Source organism: Oncorhynchus keta, chromosome 34 (assembly GCF_023373465.1).
Source record: "Oncorhynchus keta strain PuntledgeMale-10-30-2019 chromosome 34, Oket_V2, whole genome shotgun sequence".
Lineage (NCBI taxonomy): Eukaryota > Metazoa > Chordata > Actinopteri > Salmoniformes > Salmonidae > Oncorhynchus > Oncorhynchus keta.
This window is the reverse complement of record NC_068454.1, coordinates 45,548,495-45,569,880: the sequence shown is the minus strand read 5'-3', so window position 1 is coordinate 45,569,880 and position 21,386 is coordinate 45,548,495. Positions and strand designations below refer to the sequence as shown.

At 43.9% G+C, this 21,386-nt stretch overlaps 1 protein-coding gene across 1 annotated transcript in view; it reads left to right on the top strand.

Annotated features, from left to right (window-relative positions):
- The window catches only part of LOC118367202 (tomoregulin-2-like), a 162,924-nt gene that overhangs the window by 45,206 nt on the left and 96,332 nt on the right, over window positions 1-21,386 (top strand). Inside the window, exon 3 of the mRNA XM_052493947.1 lies at window positions 21,148-21,277. Coding sequence (XP_052349907.1) covers window positions 21,148-21,277 — 130 coding nt within the window. The remainder of the gene's footprint in view (window positions 1-21,147; window positions 21,278-21,386) is intronic.

Sequence of the window (21,386 nt, the reverse complement as noted above, 5' to 3'; positions counted from 1 at the left end):
CGAGGAGAGGGACGGAAGTTATACTGTTACACTGGCAATACTAAAGTGCCTATAAGAACATCCAATAGTCAAAGGTTAATGAAAAACAAATGGTATAGAGGGAAATAGTCCTATAATTCCAATAATACTGTATATACAACCTAAAACTTCTTCCTGGGAATATTGAAGACTCATGTTAAAAGGAACCACCAGCTTTCATATGTTCTCATGTTCTGAGCAAGGAACCGAAACGTTAGCTTTTTTACACAGCACATATTGCACTTTTACTTTCTTCTCCAACACTTTGTTTTTGCATTATTTAAACCATTATTTGGTTGAGGCTAAATTGATTTTATTGATGTATTATATTAAGTTGAAATCAAAGTTTATTCAGTATCGTTGTAATTGTCATTAACACAAAAAAACAAAAACTATTGTCCGCTTAATCGGTATCGGCGTTTTTGGTCCTCCAATAATCGATATCGGTATCGGCGTTGAAAAATCATAATCGGTCGACCTCTAATCTCCAATGTCAGGTATAGACATTCTCAGCTAAGCCAGTTAAGTCTCTATGTACTGTATGTAACCGGTCTAGGATGAAATAGTATTTATTTGTTAAGCATGCTTAATTTCACTGGTGTGTAGCACCTTGATGGGTAAGTGTAACGCTCGTCGGAAGAAGTGGAGCAAGGTTCAGCGTGGTACGTGTTCATGATTCTTTATTAAATCCGACCACCAAACAAAAGAACAACGAATGTCACGTTCCGTAGGCTACGCAGAGCTAACAAAAAACAACATCCCACAACCTAAGGTGGCAAAACAGGCTGCATAAGTATGATTCCCAATCAGAGACAACGATAGACAGTTGTCCCTGATTGAGAACCATATCTGGCCAAAACATAGAAACACAAAACATAGAAATAAAGAACATAGAATGCCCACCCAAATCACACCCTGACCAAACCAAATAGAGACATAAAAGGCGTGACAGTAAGGTTTACACATTTAGGATTATTCAATTTGTTTTAATGCACTGAGCAAGTTAACTCAATTGTAACAACAATGTGGGAACACGTTTAATAAAAAAACAAGTTTACCAGGTCTTGATCCAAAATGACTCTATTATTACTGTAGTATTATTATGAAAAATATGTTGAAAATAAATTGTCGTGGAATTTTACATCATGCTTCCATGACATTATGGTTTTCTATTGGACTAAAGTATATCCCAGGCTCACACAGTCTTATAGTACAAAGTCAACTGTGTGTCCCAAATTACACCCTACTACCTGCATAGTACATGTCTTTTTTTACCTTTATTTAACTAGGCAAGTCAGTTAAGAACAAATTCTTAATTTCAATGATGGCCTAGGAACAGTGGGATAACTGCCTGTTCAGGGGCAGAACGACAGATTTGTACCTTGTCAGCTCAGGGACATAACCTTGCAACCTTTTGGTTACTAGTCCAACGCTCTAACCACTAGGCTACCCTGCCGCCCCAGCCCTATGGGCCCTGGTCAAAAGTAGTTCACATTGAAGGGAATATGGTGCCATTTGGGACGCACTCAACCAGTTTTTACCAAGCCTCAGTTCCATTCCATCATCACTATGTTTATATCTCTCTCTACTGTCAGATTATTCTTGTCTAAATGTAATCTGGCCCTGTAAAGCCTTCTGTGAATAACTAGCCTTCTGTTGACTATTCACTTCACACCACAAAATTCAAATGGACTGACTAATTGTTTATTTTATTCTTGGGTAGATGGGCAGGTAGATAAATGCTAATTTCAATGGATGATTAGCTGATTCATTTATTGATTCTGATGGGCTGTCATGTTTTGTTTGTACAGATGTTAGATTCATCTAACTCTCCAATTTACAAACACTAAAATGTGCTTTGTCCGTTTATTATACATACATATACAGACAGCGATGATTGTGCTCTCGCTCTCTCGCTCTCTCTCTCCTCCTCTTCCTCGCCATCCCTCTCTCTTGCTCTCTTCCTTTTTGTCAAACCTTGTCAGACAACTGCTATGTACAACTGCTTTGTGTGATGTCCCCTGCAATTGCAAGAAGGCATTTTCTACATAGTATACAAAGTGCCCTCGCCCCTGTGTTTGTGTGTCAGGCCAGTCTCACAAGCAGGTAGACAACAGGTCTACTTGTCCGTTCCTTATTTCTCTGCCCAAATATAGAGGTAGTAAGGTTAGGTTGGGGTTGCAGAGGGGGCTTGCTCACAAGGCAGAGCCACAGCAGCCCCTGCAGGTGGATTTGGGAACTACAGCTCAGCCAGCAGCCCGGAGTACTTGCAATGGGATGGGTTAATGTCGATAGACAAAGACACATACAGTACATACATACACACATGCACACATGGACAATAGCACACTCCATTATCTCCTAGGTAGTTGAAATGCTGCCCTGTGCACCAGGTTTCGTAACAGAGAAGGGCTGAATCTCCGTTCGGAGGTGTGGTATGTTTTGAAAGGCCCAGTGCAGGCGTAGAAGGCTGTGCCATATGGCCTTAGCCCATCGCTTTAGCTCACTGTCTGCAGAGACAAATGGGGGATCAAATTCTCTCAGCTTCTGTCTGTCCCTTTCTCCATCCCAATTCACCCCTCCCCCTCTATCGCACTCATTCACCCCCCCCCCTCTCTCATTTGGACTCAATCACCACTTCTCCATATCCCTCCATAGTACGTTTGCCTATGTTTCTCTGCCACATCCTCCTTCATGTCTTTTCCTCTCCATCCTCCAGGGTTCTGTCTGTCACTCTGATTCCTCCTACCCACATTGCCTGTTTATCCCCCTGCATGCCTTCTTTCTCTCTCCTCTCTTCCTCTCCTCCTCCTCTCCACCATCCTCCATTATCGAAAACGATGAGAGATACACTGGGCAACTGAGAACCGTGAGACATCAAGGCTCAATGGCATCTTTGTGCCTACATAGATGTGCTCCGAGACGGGGGGGCTGAATTCACACCTCCCTAAGAGATAGATGTTTAAATCCCTTTCACTTCCCTTAGGAGAAGATCATACTAAGAGAGGCTTTATAGAGAAACAGGCACACTCCAAGATGCCCGCAGGGTCCTGCCAGGCATCTTTCCCTCAGTTGCATCATGTCTGGCAAAAGACATTCCTGGTGTTAAAAAAACACTGAACCAGATGGAGAGAGGGAGAGGAGGATAAAAACGTACAGTATAAGCCACCCAGGTCCTCTCTGTAGAATTGGCCCTCCTTTCTTTCTTTTGAGAAGGGGGTGGGAGGGAGAGTTCATCCCTCTGTCCTTGAGCTATCAAGTCCTTTCATCCCTTCTTTTTTCACTGTTTCTTTCTTGTTCCTGTCGACCATTTCTTCCTAGTATCTCTCTTTCTCCAACCCTGTTCTTTCTTTCCTCTCCTCTCCTTCACTTTTCCTCACCCTCCTCTGTCTCTATCCTCTTTTTCCCCCTCTCCATTGCTTTCTATCTCGAACTGTCCTTATCTCTACCCCCTTCTCACCCTCCCTCTCTATCTTCCTTTTTCCCCTCCTTCTGGCTTTCTATCTCCAACTCTCTTCTTTCCTCTACTCTTGCTCACTCACTCTCTTTCTCCATCCCTCTCTCTCTCTCTCTCTCTCTCTCTCTCTCTCTTTGATCAGGAGCCAACCCTCTGTCTCTTCCTCCCTCCCTGCATTATGCCACCCTCCCTTACTCTCTCAGCCAGTTAAAAATGTTGCCGCTCTGTAGCCTTGCATCGCTTTCAGGCTCCAGAATCGATGGCATGGATATTTTTGTGCTGCTCCTGGCAGTCGACAGACTGTATGTGTGTGTGTGGGTATGTTTCAAGTTTCAAGTTTTGTTAGTCGTATGTACAGGTTACACATGGAATACACAGTCCAACAAAATGCTTACTTGCAGGTTCTTTCTCGACAATGCAACAACAATAAGAAATAATACAAACAAAGTAAATGGCTCAGTAGGATAGAAGAATAGAATAAACATAAACACATTCAGAACAGCCTGAATTTGGCGGGACACACTGCAAGGTGTCGAAAGCATTCCACAGGGATGCTGGCCCATGTTGACTCCAATGCTTCCCACAGTTGTTTCATGTTGGCTGGATGTCCTTTGGGTGGTGGACCATTCTTGATACACACAGGAAACGTTTGAACCTGAAAAACCCAGCAGCGTTGCAGTTCTTGACACACTCAAACTGGTGCGCCTGGCACCTAATACCATACCTTGTTCAAAAGGCACTTACATATTTTGTTTTGCCCATTCACCCTCTGAATAGCACACATATACAATCCATGTCTCAATTGTGTCAAGGCTTAAAAATCCTTCTTTAACCTGTCTCCCCCCACTGATTGAAGTGGATTTAGCAAGTGACATCAATAAGGGATAATAGCTTTCACATGGATTCACCTGGTCAGTCTATGTCATGGAAAGATCAGGTGTTCCTAATGTTTTGTACACTGTGTGTGTGTGTGTATGATGTGGGACTTCCTCAGGCACCATTTTGAGTAGATGTCCTGGATGGGTGGGAGCACTTTCCCAGTGATGTACTGGGCCGTCTTCACCACCCGCTAGAGGGCCTTGCGGTCATGGATGAAGCAATTCCTGTACCATGCCGTGATGCAACCGCTCTCACTGTATTATTTGGAGAGGAACCGGGGTGGCATGCCGAATTTCTTACGCCGCCTTAGGAATTATATGCTTTGTTGCGCCCTCTGACAAGAGTGATGGTGTTGTTGGTCCATGTCAAGTCCCAGTGATGTGGATGTTGAGGAACTTAAACTGCGGACCCTCTTTACTGCAGTCCTGTTGATGTAGATGTTTGAGTTTGTGCATGTGTGTTTGTATGTGTTAGCGTGTGTGTGTTTGCATTGTTCTGCCGGAGTGTGAACAGATGAAATGACAGCCTACTGTGTGGTTTGCCATCCTGTACACCTGCACACATTATAGTTAATCTATTAGGGGCCTGTAGTAGCCAGTTTATCTCCTGTGGGACCCACACTGTGGGCCCAAGTTGTGGCAGTGACAAATTGTTTCATGGTTTGTTTTTTCAGAAATGTTTAGCGTATGTGCTACTGTTCTACAAGTCTTTACAGTATTTGCAGTGGCTTGTTGTTTAGAAAAGTTTAAAGTGGAATCAAAATGCCAATATACACTACCATTCAAAAGTTGGGGGTCACTTAGAAATGTCTTTGTTTTAAAATAACATCAAATTGATCAGAAATCCAGTGTAGAGCTGTTAATGTTGTAAATGACTATTGTAGCTGTAAACGGCAGATTTTTTAATGGAATATCTACATAGGCATACACAGGCCCATTATCAGCAACCATCACTCCTGTGTTCCAATGGCACGTTGTGTTAGCTAATCCAAGTTTATAATTTTAAAAGGCTAATTAATCATTAGAAAACCCTTTTGCAAATAGCACAGCTGAAAATTTTAGTCCTGATTAAAGCAGCAATACAACTAGCCTTCTTTAGACTAGTTGAGTATCTGGAGCATCAGCATTTGTGGGTTTGATTACAGGCTCAAAATGGCCAGAAACAAAGAACTTTCTTCTGAAACCTGTCAGTCTATTTTTGTTCTGAGAAATGAAGGCTATTCCGTGTGATAAATTGCTAAGAAACTGAAGATCTCATACAACGCTGTGTACTACCTCCTTCACAGAACAGAGCAAACTGGCTCTAACCAGAATAGAAAGAGGAGTGGGAGGCCTGGTGCACAATTGAGCAAGAGGACAAGTACATTAGAGTGTCTAGTTTGAGAAACAGACGCCTCACAAGTCTTCAACTGGCAGTTTCATTAAATAGTACCCGCAAAAAAGGAAAGTAACAGGAAATCAAATCAAATTGTATTGGTCACATACGCATATTGAGCAGATATTATTGCGGGTGTAACAAAATGCTTGTGTTCATAGCTCCAGTGCAGTAGCATCTAACAATTCACAACAATATACACAAATCTCAAAGTAAATAATGGAATTAAGAAACATATAAATGTTACGATGTGCAATGTCGGAGTGGCATTGACTAGAATACAGTATATACACATGAAATTAGTAAAACAGTATGTAAATATTATTAAAGTTACCAGTTTTCCATTATTAAAGTGGCTAGTGATTCCATGTCTATGTGCATAGGGCAGCAGCCTCTAAGATGCAGAGTGGTAGCTGGCTGGTGACAGGGACTAAGTTCAGGGCAGGGTACTGGGTGGAGGCCGGCTATTGATGACTATTTAACAGCCTGATGGCCTTGAGATAGAAGCTGTTTTTCAGTCTCTCTGTCCCAGCTTTGATGCACCTGTACCGACCTCACCTTCTGGATGATAGCGGGGTGAACAGACCGTGGCTCGGGTGGTTCATATTTTTTTGGCCTTCCTGTGACATTGGCTGCTGTAGGTGTCCTGGATCTGCATCTGTAAAGGTTTGTGAGGGTCAAGACAAATTTCTTCAGCCTTGTAAGGTTGAAGAGGCGCTGTTGCTCCTTCTTCACCACATTGTCTGTGTGGGTGGACCATTTCAGATTGTGATGTGTATGCAGAGGAACTCAAAATCTTTTACCTTCTCCACTGCGGTCCCGTCGATGTGGATAGGGGAGTCCTCTCTCTGCTGTCTCCTGAAGTCCATGATCAGCTCCTTCATATTGTTGACATTGAGGGCGTGGTTATTTCAAAAAATGTCTAAAAACCTGTTTTCGCTTTGTCATTATGGGGTATTGTGTCTAGATTGATGAGGATTTATTTTTAAAATCCATTTTAGAATGAGGCTGTAACATAACCAAATGTGGAAAAAGTCAAGGGGTCTGAATACTTTCCGAATGCACTATATCTGCACATGTTTGTTTGTGCACACACACCGGAAGCCAGGGAAAATTATTGCCACCTGCAATGCCAGCCACTCAGCGATTATTCAAGGCACAATAAAGTTCAGTGAAAGGGACTTTTCTAAATTGTGGTCACACATGCCTACCTACAAGGGCCTACAAGGGCTACAAGTGCCTCACTTGAGTACTAGTGTGCCCAATGTTAGATTTGAAGCAAACACTCTCTATAAAAGTGTCTGATGGAAGTTGGAATATTGTTTGTAGGTATTACACTCTCCTTAGGTCCATTATCAAACTATAAAGCCAAACTGCTTTCATCCACAATACTTTAGTTCATTAAAGTTACTATTGTACTACGCAAATCAAGCTTTGTTATAGGAAGAAAGTTATATCCTTTTCTCACAATTGAGCCAAGCTGAGTCAAGCTGTACTGTGCTGGCCTGGTGTCAGCACGTTGTTATGACTCTCCTGTGAGGATACGAAGGATCAGGTTACAGTGAGTACGCTCTACAACACCTTCTCTCTCCCCCGCAGAGGGGGAGAGGGGTGAAGTTGGCCGCTTTATGACGGTCGTAAATACCCTGTAGAAACTCTGCCTTTGGGCTCTGCTGTAACGGCCGTTGTTGGTGGTGGAAGAAGAGAACCAATGTGCAGCGTGTTAAGTGTCCATATTGATGTAATAGAACAATTGAACACTGAAACAAAACAATAAAGCGACAACGAACGAAACGAAACAGTCCTGTACGGTGAATACACAAAATACAGAACAGAAAATATTCAGCCACAACTCAAGGGTGAAAACAGGCTACCTTAGTATGGTTCTCAATCAGGGACAATGATTGACAGCTGCCTCTGAGTGAGAACCATACCAGGCCAAACACAGATATCCCAAAGAACATAGACTGCCCACCCCAACTCACGCCCTGACCATACTAAAACAAAAACAAAACAAAGGAACTAAGGTCAGAATAGGACAGTACGCCCCCAAAGTTGCGGACTCCGGCCGCAAAACCTGAACCTATAGGGGAGGGTCTGGGTGGGCGTCTGTCCGCGGCGGCAGCTCTGGCGCCGGGACGTGGACCCCACTCACCCATAGTCTTTGTCCGCCTCTTAAACCGCCTCCGTGGCCTCTTTAGAGCGGCGACCCTCGCCGCCGCACTCGGACTGGGGACCCTAGCAAAGGGTCCCGAATGGACGGGCAACGGACAGGGCGATTCCGTCAGCTCCGGAGTGACGGGCGATTCCGGCAGCTCCGGAGTAACGGACGGCTCCGGCAGCTCCGGACAGGAGGGGGACTCTGGCAGCTCCGGACAGGAGGCAGGCACATGACTCACCGGACTGGGGAGACACACAGGAGACCTGGCTCTGGGAGCAGGCACAGGAGTCACCGGGCTGGGGAGACATCAGGGAGGCCTCTTCCTTGGCCGAGGCACCGGATACACTGGGCCGTGGAGGCGCACTGGTGGTCTCGAGCGCAGAGCTGGCCCCACCCGTTCTGGCTGAATGCCAGCTTCCACCTGGAAAATGCGGGACGCTGCCACAGAGCACACCGTGAGCATCACCCCACAGCACGGGGCCTGACCAGTCCCATGCTCTCCACGGTAAGCACGGGGAGTTGGCTCAGGTCTGCTTCCTGACTCTGCCACACTCCCCGTGTGCCTCCCCCCGAAAAATGTTGGGGCTGCCTCTCTGGCTTCCTTGCCAGCCGTGTTCCCACATACCGCTGGTTCCTTTCTCCTAGCTGCCTCCACCTGTTCCCATGGAAGGCCATCCCTTCCCGCCAGGATCTCCTCCCATGTGTCGACTCCCTTGCCGTCCAGAACTTCCTCCCATATCCAGGAGTCCACCTTACCATGCTGCTTGGTCCATTGGTGGTGAGTGATTCTGTAACGGCCGTTGTTGGTGATGGAAGAAGAGGAGGACCAATGCGCAGCATGTTAAGTGTCCATATTGATTTAATAGAACAATTGAACACTGAAACAAAACAAAGCGACAACGAAACAGTCATGTACGGTGAATGCACAAAACACAGAGCAGAAAATAATCACCCACAACTCAAGGGTGAAAACAGGCTACCTAAGTATGGTTCTCAATCAGGGACAACGATTGACAGCTGCCTCTGATTGAGAACCATACCAGGCCAAACACAGAATTCCCAAATCATAGAAAAAAGAACATAGACTGCCCACTCCAACTCACGCCCTGACCATACTAAAACAAAGACAAAACAAAGGAACTAAGGTCAGAACGTGACATCTGCAGGATTGAGAGGGGAAGAAACCTTTTGTTACAAGGAGATTCCTCCCGCCATGACTACAACATCAAAAGGCTGGATAATGAAACAATGTTTCTGTAGTCCAAACATCGGGAATGGTTAGTGGGTATTTAAAGAATAACCATGTCCAAAAGTTTTTTTTTTTTGTGATATCATGAAGGACGTTATAACTAAATAACTGTACCACATCTAAATGTTGTAGAACTTAAATGTTTAAATATGAACTATTTGTGATTTACATAGGGCAGCAGCCTCTATGGTGCAGGGTTGAGTAACCGGGTGGTAGCCAGCTAGTGACATGGACTTCTAAATGCGAGAATTGTTTTTCATATAAAGTCTTAACCAGTCAGTGACCACACCCACGTGAGCATTGACATTATGTAGGCATCATAAAACGCCCCTTTTGCCAGTGCATAAAACCCCTTGTGAAGAATTAATATATCAGACCAAGTTGGCAGACTGTGTTGAACCTGACGTCACAAATGGGTAGAATCTCCGAGACCAGAAAAACGTGGAGTGTGGATGCACGTTGAAATGGTAGGAATTGAAATCTCTAGAGACCAGTACATTGCCGGTTTGCTACTGGCGTGTAAAATGGTTCCAGCTCTACATTAGACCAGAATATACATGCGGCGCAAGCTGAATACGTCACAAATGGTCTGGAACTCTCAACGAGTGAAGAAGATAAAGACTACACATTCACAGTCTGCAGCTGTATATGTAAAATAGTCCAGGAAACTCGACCGAAGATGAGAAAAGAACATTTCCCCATCGAATGAACATTGGTGCATCTGGAAGATCCGTCTAACAGACACTCCGAGACCAACCTACTACAACTACAAAGGACATGGTGACCTCTGTTGGACAACCAGAGACTTACACAACCAGAGACTCTCCGTAGATGAATTGAGTGTTTTCAACAGAGGGACAGCGAAGACATATACAGACGTAAATATGTACATTACAATTATTTCGAATGAGCGGCCATTCACATTTCCATGAGCATAGTTATCAGCTGTATGTACGACAGTGGAATTCATTTGTCTCTCCCTTTCCCTCTCTTTTGAATCCACCATTTTGTGTAACAAGCCATCATATCAGGTCAGTCCACTCCAGACTTTTCATTGCATTATGTGGTAATAAATATGTATTCTATCCTGTTTGTGTGTTTTATGTAATTCTGTATGATTGGTTAGTTAGTAAATAAATAATTAAGCCAATTTGTGTATTGGTGATTCATCATGGAGACTAAGGTTCATTCAGAATAATAGGACATTACGACGTTCAGAGACTGAGATATGAGTTAATATATAATAATAGGTGACTGCTATGAAATCGATATATTTTGATATTATTTCGGGAAACGGTAACTCATTAAACAAACAATTCCCGTGGTGCAACAGGTTACTGAGTTAATTGTTACAGGATTAATTTAATCACGTAATAATAACAGTTAAGAACAGTTAATCATTACATTAATGAGAGTCACGACATGACACCATCTACCACAATTGCTGGAACCGTGCTGGAAAGAATCATGTGAGAGGAACATATCCAATCCAGTACAGTATGGTTTGGTCAGCACTATAGTGTGAAAAGTTGGATTGTCTCATGATTCCTTTATTCAAGATAAGAACCAACATGCATGTTGATGTAGTCTAGCGCTTAGCAAGGGTCATGTTCATTAGGGCATCCAACAGGAAATGTTTTAAAACATTTTACAGTAGCAAACGGAAATGAGTGTTTTTATTGGGCATATGCATGTAGTCCCTCCCGGTTGGTCAGTTTTGTTCTGATTGGTGCCTGAACAAGACCATAGTGAATCTGTTGGCAATATTTTCCTGTAGGTGTCCTGGAGGGCAGGCAGTGTGCCCCCGGTGATGCGTTGGGTAGACTGCACCACGCTCTGGAGAGCCGTGTGGCAGCAGGCGGTGCAGTTGCCTTTACCAGGTGGTTATATAGTCCGACAGAATTCTCTCAATGGTGCATCTGTTACCTTCTTGACGCTACCCATCCCTGTAGCGGGATAATTGTCATCAACAACCACTGAATTGCATTGCGCCGCATTCAAATAATATTACAAAAAATATTTATATTCATGAAATCACAAGTGCAATATTGCAAAACACAGTTTAGCCTTTTGTTAATCTATCTGTCATCTCAGATTTGGAAAATATGCAAAAGCAATCCAAGCGTTTGTGTAAGTTTATCGATCGCTCGACAAAACATTATGCACACTTAGTATCAATTAGCTTGGTCACGAAAATCAGAAAAGCAATCAAATTAATCGTTTACTTTTGATGATCTTCAGATGTTTTCACTCACGAGACTCCCAGTTACACAATAAATGTTCCTTTTGTTCCATAAAGATTATTTTTTATATCCAAAATACCTCCGTTTGTTTGGCGCGTTATGTTCAGAAATCCACAGGAAACAGCGGTCACGACAACGCAGACAAATTCCAAATAATATCCGTAATGTCCACAGAAACATGTCAAACTTTTTTTATAATCAATCCTCAGGTTGTTTTTAAAATATATAATTGATAAAATATCAACCGCAACTGTCTTTATCAGTAGGAGAGGCAATGGCTGCCCAAACACTGTTGCGTGAGCAAAACTCATGCGAACACCTGAAGCGATGTTATCTTTCTCGCTCATTTTTCTAAATAAATGTCTAAGGACTGTTGACACCTTGAGGAAGTGATAGGAAAAGGAATCTGGTTGATATCCCTTTAAATGGAGCAAAGGCAGGCTATGGAACATGGAGCTTTCAAAATAGAAGCCACTTCCTGGTTTGATTTTCCTCAGGTTTCGCCTGCAATATCAGTTCTGTTATACTCACAGACAATATTTTGACAGTTTTGGAAACTTTAGAGTGTTTTCTATCCTAATCTGTCAATTGTATGCATATTCGAGCATCTGGTCCTGAGAAATAGGCCGTTTACCTTGGAGACGTTATTTTTCCAAACATAAAAATAGTGCTTCAAGAGGTTAAAGTTTATGAGGGTTTTAGGGGCCAAGACAGATTTCTTCATCGTCCTAATATTGAAGAGGCGCTGTTGAGCCATCTTCACCACACTGTCTGTGTGGGTGGACCATTTCAGATTGTCAGTGGTGTGTACGCAGAGGAACTTGAAGCTTTTCACCTTCTCCAATGCGGTCCCACCGACATGGATGGGGGCATGGTCTCTCTGCTGTCTCCTGAAGTCCACGATCAGCTCCTTCAGTTTGGTGACGTTGAGGGAGAGGTTATTTTCCTGGCATCACTCCGTCAGAGCCCTTACCTCCTCCCTGTAGGTTGTCTCATTATTGTCAAGGAAATGTTTAAACCTTCTTGACGATTATGTGAAACCCAGAATGCATTGTATGTCAACAAACATGGCTCTACACACATAGCTGGAATTAGCTTAGCTCATCATAAGCAGTACAACCTTCAAAAAAGTATTTTACACAAATAATATGTGCCAATTATAATCTATTCCTCGTTGGTGTTGATTTCAGCCTGTCCATTTGGTGACGGTATATCCCTCACTGGACATGTACACTGTCCATTTGCAATGTATTAAAATGGGCATTTACCAACACAAATTGGATATGCTCTAATATACTGCTCTAATATGTTAATTGGATACGCTCTATTATGTTAAAACCATAAAACAACCTTCAAAAACAGAGTTACATTCGAACTGCGGGTCCAGTTCTGACATTATGTGTAGGCCTAGCTGAGGCGACCCCGAATCCGCGAGTTTCGGGTCGATAGGTCATTTGGAGCCCTAAGCAGCGACCTTAGTGCTGAAATGCACTTATATCGGGGGTTGCTACAGGGTCTTTGAATGAGCTATCAGCTAGAAACTGTTAGCTAATAGGTCCATCGGCCAGTTTCTCGGGCCACTATTGCCCAAGAAATGTAGTTCCACCTCCCACATATGCGATGACATCACCTGGTTTAAATGTTTCTAGAGACAATATCTCTCTCATCATCACTCAATGCCTAGGTTTACCTCCAATGTACTCACATCCTACCATACCGGTCTGTACATTATGCCTTGAATCTATTCAATTGTGCCCAGAAACCTGCTCCTTTTACTCTCTGTTCTGAACGTACTAGACAACCAGTTCTTATAGCCTTTAGCCATACCCTTATCCTACTCCTCCTCTGTTCTTCTGGTGATGTAAAGGTTTATCCAGGACCTGCAGTTCCTAGCTCCGCTTCTATTCCCCAGGTGCTCTCATTTGTTGACTTCTGTAATCATAAAAGCCTTGGTTTCATGCATGTTAACATTAGAAGCCTCCTCCCTAAGTTTGTTTTATTCACTGCTTTAGCACACTCTGCCAACCTGGATGTCTTAGCCGTGTCTGAATCCTGACTTCGGAAGACCACCAAAACCCCTGAAATTTCCATCACTAACTATAACATTTTCGTCCAAGATAGAACTGCCAACACCATATTCTGTCTTACTGACCATCTATCTTCAGAGCTCATGCTGCTAGGTGACGTAAACTGTGACATCCTACAATCTAAGCTTGATTCCCTCAATCTCATACGAATTATCAATGAACCTTCCAGGTACAACCCCAAATCGGTAAACACGGGCACACTCATAAATATCATCCTAACCAGCTTGCCCTCCAAATACACCTCTACTGTTTTCAACCAGGATCTCAGCAATCACTGCCTCATTGCCTGCATCCATAATGAGCCTGCGGTCAAACGACCACCCCTCATCACCGTCAAACGCTCCCCAATACACTTCAGGGAGCAGGCCTTTCTAATCGACCTGGCCAGGTATCCTGGAATGATATTGACCTCATCCCATCAGTAGAAGATAACTGGTTATTGTTAAAAAAGTGCCGTCTTAAATAAGCGTGCTCCATTCAAAAAATGTAGAACCACCCCATGGTTCACTTCAGACCTCACTGCCCTTGACCAGCACAAAAACATCTTGTGGCGTACTGCATTAGCATCGAATAGCCCCCGTGATATGCAACTTTTCAGGGAAGTTAAGAAACAATATACACAGGCTGTTAGGAAAGCTAAGGCTAGCTTTTTCGAACAGACATTTGCATCCTGTAGCACAAACTCAAAAAAGTTCTGGGACACTGTAAAGTCCATGGAGAATAAGAGCACCTTCTCCCAGCTGCACACTCCACTGAGGCTAGGAAACACTGTCACCAACGATAAATCCACTAATTGAGAATTTCAATAAGCATTTTTCTACGGCTGGCCATGCTTTCCACCTGGCTACCCCTACTCCTACCCCGGTCAACAGCCCGGCACCCCCCACAGCATCTCGCCCAAGCCTCCCCCATTTCTCCTTCACTGAAATCCAGATAGCTCATGTTCTGAAAGAGCTGCAAATTCTGGACCCCTACAAATCAGCCGGGCTAAACAATCTGGGCCATCTCTTTCTAAAATGATCTGCCAAAATTGTTGCAACCCCTATTACTAGCCTGTTCAACCTCTCTTTCGTATCGTCTGAGATTCCCAAATATTGGAAAGTTGCCGCGATCATCCCCCTCTTCAAAGGGGGAGACACTCTAGACCCAAACTGCTATATCTAGCCTACCCTGCCTTTCGAAGGTCTTCGAAAGCCAAGTTAACAAACAGATTACCGACCATTTCGAATCCCACCGTACCTTCTCCGCTATGCAATCTGGTTTCAGAGCTGGTCATGGGTGCACCTCAGCCACGCTCAAGGTCCTAAAAGGTATCATAACCACCATCGATTAGATACATTACTGTGCAGCCATATTCATCGACCTGGCTTTTGACTCTGTCAATCACCACATTCTTATCGGCAGACTAAACAGCCTTGGTTTCTCAAATGACTGCCTCGCCTGGTTCACCAACTACTTCTCTGATAGAGTTCAGTGTGTCAAATTGGAGGGCCTGTTGTCTGGACCTCTAGCAGTCTCTACGGGGGTGCCACATGGTTCAATTCTCGGGCCGACTCTCTTCTCTGTATACATCAATGATGTCACTCTTGCTGCTGTTTGATTCTCTGATCCACCTCTATGCAGACAACACCATTATGTATACTTCCAGGCCTTCTTTGGACACTGTGTTAACAAACCTCCAGACGAGCTTCAATGCCATACAACTCTCCTTCAGTTGCCTCCAACTGCTCTTAAATGCAAGTTAAACTAAATGCGTGATCTTCATCCGATCGCTGCCCACACCTGCCCGCCCGTGCAGCATCATTACTCTGGACAGTTCTGACTATCTTGCTCCTTTGCATCCCAGTATCTCTACTTGCACATTCATCTTCTGCACATCAATCACTCCAGTGTTTAGTTGGTATATTGTAATTACTTCACCACCATGGCCTATTTATTGCCTTTACCTCCCTTATCATACCTTATTTGCACACACTGTATATAGACTTTTTTCTACTGTATTATTGACTGTACGTTTGTTTATTCCATGTGTAAGTCTGTGTTGTTTTATGTGTCGAACTGCTATGCTTTATTCTTGGCCAGGTTGCAGTTGTAAATGAGAACTTGTTCTCAACTAACCTACCTGGTTAAACAAAGGTGAAATAAAAATGTAAAACATGTAGGGTCAGTCTCTATGGGCCGGGTGGGTTTCAATGAACCTAGTCTTGTGATTCCGTGACTTTTCTAAATGGCATCATTTTCGCAATGTTAAAAATGATTTGAATACATTGCAAATGGACAAGGCTGTTTCTTGGCCTGAGAACCGTCTAGAGTCACATAACTCACTGAGCACTATTGACTTAAGCTCTAGAACAGGTTTATAAAGTGTCAGAGCTCTTGGTCTGACAGTTCTTTGATGGTTCGAACGCCGGTATATTTTGCAGGCTCTGTGTGTCTGTAAGCCCCACACTGTGTCACTCCATCCTGGCTGTGTGTGTGTGTTTTTTCTTGTACATCTGATGAGAGAACTGACTGATTTACAGTTCATGAGTGTTGCCTAATCACACATATGACATTTTGGAAAGATGTGACTTTTTTAACCCTTCGAAACAGCCTCAATGACCCCAATTGAAAGCACTTCCTGTTGTCACAGGAAGCTGAAGGTAAACACATATCTTCATTTGAGCAGTCTTTTACAGAATCCCGAGTTTAGTCTTTACGTTAAGAACTGACTGATTTACAGATAGTTGAATGCAGTGTTTTTCAGCAACTGTAGGTTGTGAAATCAAAACCACTTTTAGGTTCAATTGAACCACTTCTGGTTGCTCCAGTAGGCTTAAAATCAGCACAGGTAATACTCATAGTAGCCTGATGGATTGTTAATGAAGACAGTTTGATATGGCAATCATAACTCACATAGGCATCAGGTTGAAGTTAGGGGTGCAAGCAATGTATTCCTATGGGGAGAGATGTCAATGAAAACTGTTAAAAGAAAACACACTGTTTTCACACAGTCAAGGTTAGGTGTTCACAGATCGGGAGGACCTTAGGAACGTTATTGTGGTTGAATTATGCTTCTAGCCTTAACGGTTCTGCTGCTCTCACCCAAAAGCACCTCAAATTTAGTTCAGGCTTCATTTTGGGCCTACTTTTTTGCACGGTCGCTGCGTTCAGACCGAGCGAGCTAGGTCAAGTGGGGCATCTCCTTGAACTCGGCACGGCCTAGAGACTGTGGTGATTCCATTTGTTTCCCTTTCTGTGATGATTTAAGCCTTCAAATTTCTGTATTTCAGCCCTATTTGATGGTAAAGTTCATACTTCCCCTTTAGGATATGAAGATGACCATTCAATGGTCCATACAACCATATCACGTTGATATCTGTAGAGGTACAGGTGGCAAAAATACGTTTGAAAATGGCCTGCACAGAAGCAGAGTTAGAGCATAACCCGTAAACCCATGTTATCATCAGGGAGAAACTTGGATGTGTCACACTAAATGAACCTGCGCGCAGATAGAATAACTCTGTGGCTTATCCACCCCAACCTGCCCCCTGAAGAGCCCATCGAATACGGTGTGTCTGTGTGACCTCGAGGCCACAATATATCCACAGTATCATTAAATCACTACAAGTCATTCTTCATTCCATGCAATTTGCATGGTCGCTGCGGTCAGACCGAGAGAGCTAAGGTCAGACTCAGCGAGGAAGTGGAGGATCTCCTTGAACTCGGCATGGCCTAGAAACTATGGTGATGCCATTTTCCAACACTTTTAATGTTGATTTCAGCATGTACATTTTCTGTAGGTCATCACTGTTTAAACATATTGGAAATATACCTGAGTTGTAGTCAATGAACAGCATTCTTACATACTGTAGGTATTCCTCTTGTCCAGATGGGATAGGGCAGTGTGCAGTGGGATGGCGATTGTGTTGTATGTGGCTATATTGGGGCGGTATGCAAATTGAAGTGGGTCAAGGGTGTCAGGTAAGGTGGAGGGGATTTGATCCTTAACTAGCCTCTCAATGAATTTCATGATGACAGTAGTGAGTGCTATGGTGCGATAGTCATTTAGTATGATCAAATGTATTTAGAAAGCCCTTTTTTACATCAGCCGATTTCACAACGTGCTGTACAGAAACCTTAATCTTAAAACCCCAAACAGCAAGCAATGCAGATGTAGAAGCCCTAGCAAGGCCGGAGCCTAGGAAAAAACATAGAGAGGAACCAGGCTCTGAGGGGTGGCCAGTCCCCTTCTGGCTGTGCCGCGTGGAGATTATAACCGAACATGGCGAAGATGTTCAAACGTTCATAGATGACCAGCAGGGTCAGGTATTAATAGTCACAGGGGTTGTAGAGGGTGCAACACGTCAGCACCTCAAGAGTAAATGTCATGATCATTCAGAGTTAGAGACAGCAGGTGCGGTAGAGAGAGATTCCATAACAGCCAGTCCAGGACAAGGTAGCACGTCCAGTGAACAGGTCAGGGTTCCAAAGCCGCAGGCAGAACAGCATAAATACTGAAGGCTGAGACAGGAGGGGTCGGGAGACACAAGATATAACCCCACCCATTTTGCCAAAGCACAGCCCCCACACCACCATAGGGATATCTTCAACCACCAATCTACTACCCTGAAACAAGGCAGAGTATAGCCCATGAAGATCTCACCCACTGCACAAACCCAAGGGGCGCCAACCCAGACAGGAAGATCACGTCAGTGACTCATCCCACTCAACGCACCCCTCCTAGGAACGGCATGGAAGAGCACCAGTAAGCCAGTGACTCAGCCTCCGTAATAGGGTTAGAGGCAGAGAATCCCAGTGGATAAAGGGGAACCGGCCAGGCAGAGACAGCAAGGGTGGTTAGTCTCTCCAGTGCTATTCCATTCACCTTCACACCCCTGGGCCAGACTACACTCAATCATAGGAGTCTTCAATAAAGACGTAAAGGTCGAGACAGAGTCTGTGTCTCTCACATGGGATAGGCAAACCATTAAATAAAAATGGACTTCTATAGGAGAAAGCCTTGCCTCCAGCCTTTTACTTAGAAATTCTAGGGACAGTAAGGAGGCCTGCGTCTTGTGACCGTAGCGTGCGTGTAGGTATGTACGGCAGGACCAAATTGGAAAGATAAGTAGGAGCAAGCCCATATAATGCTTTGTAGTAAAATATAATGCTACCAGTAAAACCTTGAAATCAGCGCTAGCCTTAACAGGAAGCAAGTGTAGAGAGGCTAGCACTGGAGTAAAATGATCAAGTTTTGGGGTTCTAGTCAAGATTCTAGCAGCCGTGTTCAGTAACCTTTTACTTTCTCTGGATACAGGAACAATGGTGGACATCTTGAAGCAAGTGGGGACAGCAGACTGGGATAGGGAGAGATTGACTATGTCTGTAAACTCTCCAAATGAAATCAACAAAGCACTATCAAAAGTAACACAGTACCTACCATCTATCAACCTTGTACTGCTGCCCTGCTTTTTACCAGCACGCCCTGCTCCAACGGTCCAACCCTGGAAAGTCTACAGAAAGCTGCAGAAGGTGAAAACCTGTAAGGCAGAGGGCTCAGATGAAATCCCAGGCAGACTAAAAAAGGAGTCTGCATATGAATTGAGCGGGCCACTGGCTGATATTCTTGGCCTGTCGATGCGACAAGGCATTATTCCTGATGAATGGAAAGAAGATAGTGGGCTCTTTACCATAAACCAAGCCGCTCTCCATCAGTGAAATGTATCTCATTAACCTCTCTCCTGAGCAAAGTAGTTAAGAGCTTTATCACTGAATGAGCTCTTAGCGATATCCTACCCCAAGTTAATACTCAACAGTACGGATGTCTACAAGGCCGGTCAACCACACACTGGTGGATATAACCAACAAGCTCTTCAAATCCCAGGATAAGAATGGTTGCCCACCTACTTCAGCAAAGCCTTCTAACGTGTCTGCCACAACTTTGCCATCAACAGGATGTTAGACCTCCAGCTTCGACCATCCCTTGCCATATGGCTAGACAACTTCCTCTCTAAGGATGCCTTTATACAGGCAGCAAATTCTGATATTTTCCACTAATTGGTCCTTTGACCAATCACATCAGATCTTTTCACATCAGATATTTTTCAGAGCTGATCTGATTGGTCAAAGACCAATTAGTGGGAAACATATCTGAATTGGGCTGCCTGTCTAAATGCAGACACTAGGTTGTGAGGTATCATGGTGTGCTGTCGAACAGTGTCAGTGTATTTTATGGCCTACCTCAAGGAACTCTGCTTGGCCTGCTGATTTTTATTGTATATGTAACAATGTTTCTTCCATCCCTCTCCTCACTCCAACCAGGGATCCTCTGAACACATCAACAACTGCCTCCCACAAAGCATTGTTACCTATCAACTACTTCAAGATTACCTAACAACTACTTCACCGACTGAAATGTTACTAGCATGCACCTCTAACTAGCTGGCCATTTCACACTGGTTAATATCACCCCCTTTGATCTCCTCAATCTCGGCAGCAACCGGGCAGAGCACAACTGAGTCATCCAGGTCATGGCACCGTCCCTCTCCTTGCCCCGACCTAGGCTCGAAACAGAGACCCTCTGAACATAAACAACTGCCTCTCACAAAGAATCGTTACCTATTGCTCCACAAAAGCCACTGCTTTTGCAGAGTAAGGGAAACAACTACTTCAAGGTCTTCGAGCGAGTGACATCACCAATTGAAACACTACTAGCACGCACTGCTAACTAGCTAGCAATTTCACACAGGTGACACTTATCAACAGTGTAGCCAGGCTAACTGCAGTCAAACAATGGAAGCTTGTGGATCACCTTCCACCATCCAAGAAGACCTGGTTGACCTAGAGAAGTGGTCAGTGGAGAGCCACATGCTCTGAACCCTAAAAAGTGCAAAGTGCTCCACCCGTACTACCCCACCAGTCTATTAACAACACATAACTCCAGAAAATTGAGGTATCAAGATCAAAGGAAATCTAAAATAGTCGACACAGGTAGAGAACGTCTGTTCCTCCTCTGATGCCTGAAGTACTTCCACATCCATAAGAATGACCTGGTAAGAGTATTTCCAACCTACATCCAACCAGTGGTGAAATATGCTGCCCCAGTGTGGCACGCAGGGCTAATCAAGACACAATCCGATACCATCGAGACTGTCCAAAGGAAAGCAGTTCGTATCATCATTGGCACAGACGACACCTCCTACTCAGATGCATGCACCAATCTCGGTCTATCATCACTACACGCAGAGAAAGTCTTTCAAGATCCTTTAAGGATCTTGAGGGACTTCTTTAATCCGATCCTTACCGCCATATGCTCCCACCCCAACAATCGTCTGTGAGCCAATACCAGACCCACTCCTCAACTAAACTGGAACTGATCCACTGCAGGACTGTGCATTTCCATGGCAGCATCATCCCAACCATGGTTTGCCTGCGGAACAGTTGATGATGAACATTATTGTATTTTAGTTAGTAATATCAATTGTAATATTCAAATGTATGTCGTACTCACAATTCAGCATGTTGCTGCCTTTTGTACAATTTCCTGTTAAAAAATGTAAATAAAAATATTATCTGAGAAAAGAGAGATGTAATAATTCATACTGTATTATGTGGAGAGGGGAGATGGATTTATCTGACATAGAGATGTATAATGTAGTGATCTGACCATAACCTTTACCTCTGCTCTCTTTCTGCAGTGCAACAATGACTACGTCCCTGTGTGCGGCTCCAACAATGAGAACTACCAGAACGAATGTTATCTACGCAGGGATGCCTGCAAGCAGCAGTCTGAAGTGCTGGTGGTGTCAGAGGGCTCTTGTCCTGTCGGTACGTAGCCTACGTAGCATCTTAAGGATGGACATATACATAGGTCTGTAGATGCATACCTACACTCTCCTTCAGTCCAATATCAAACTATAAAGCTAAACTGATTTCA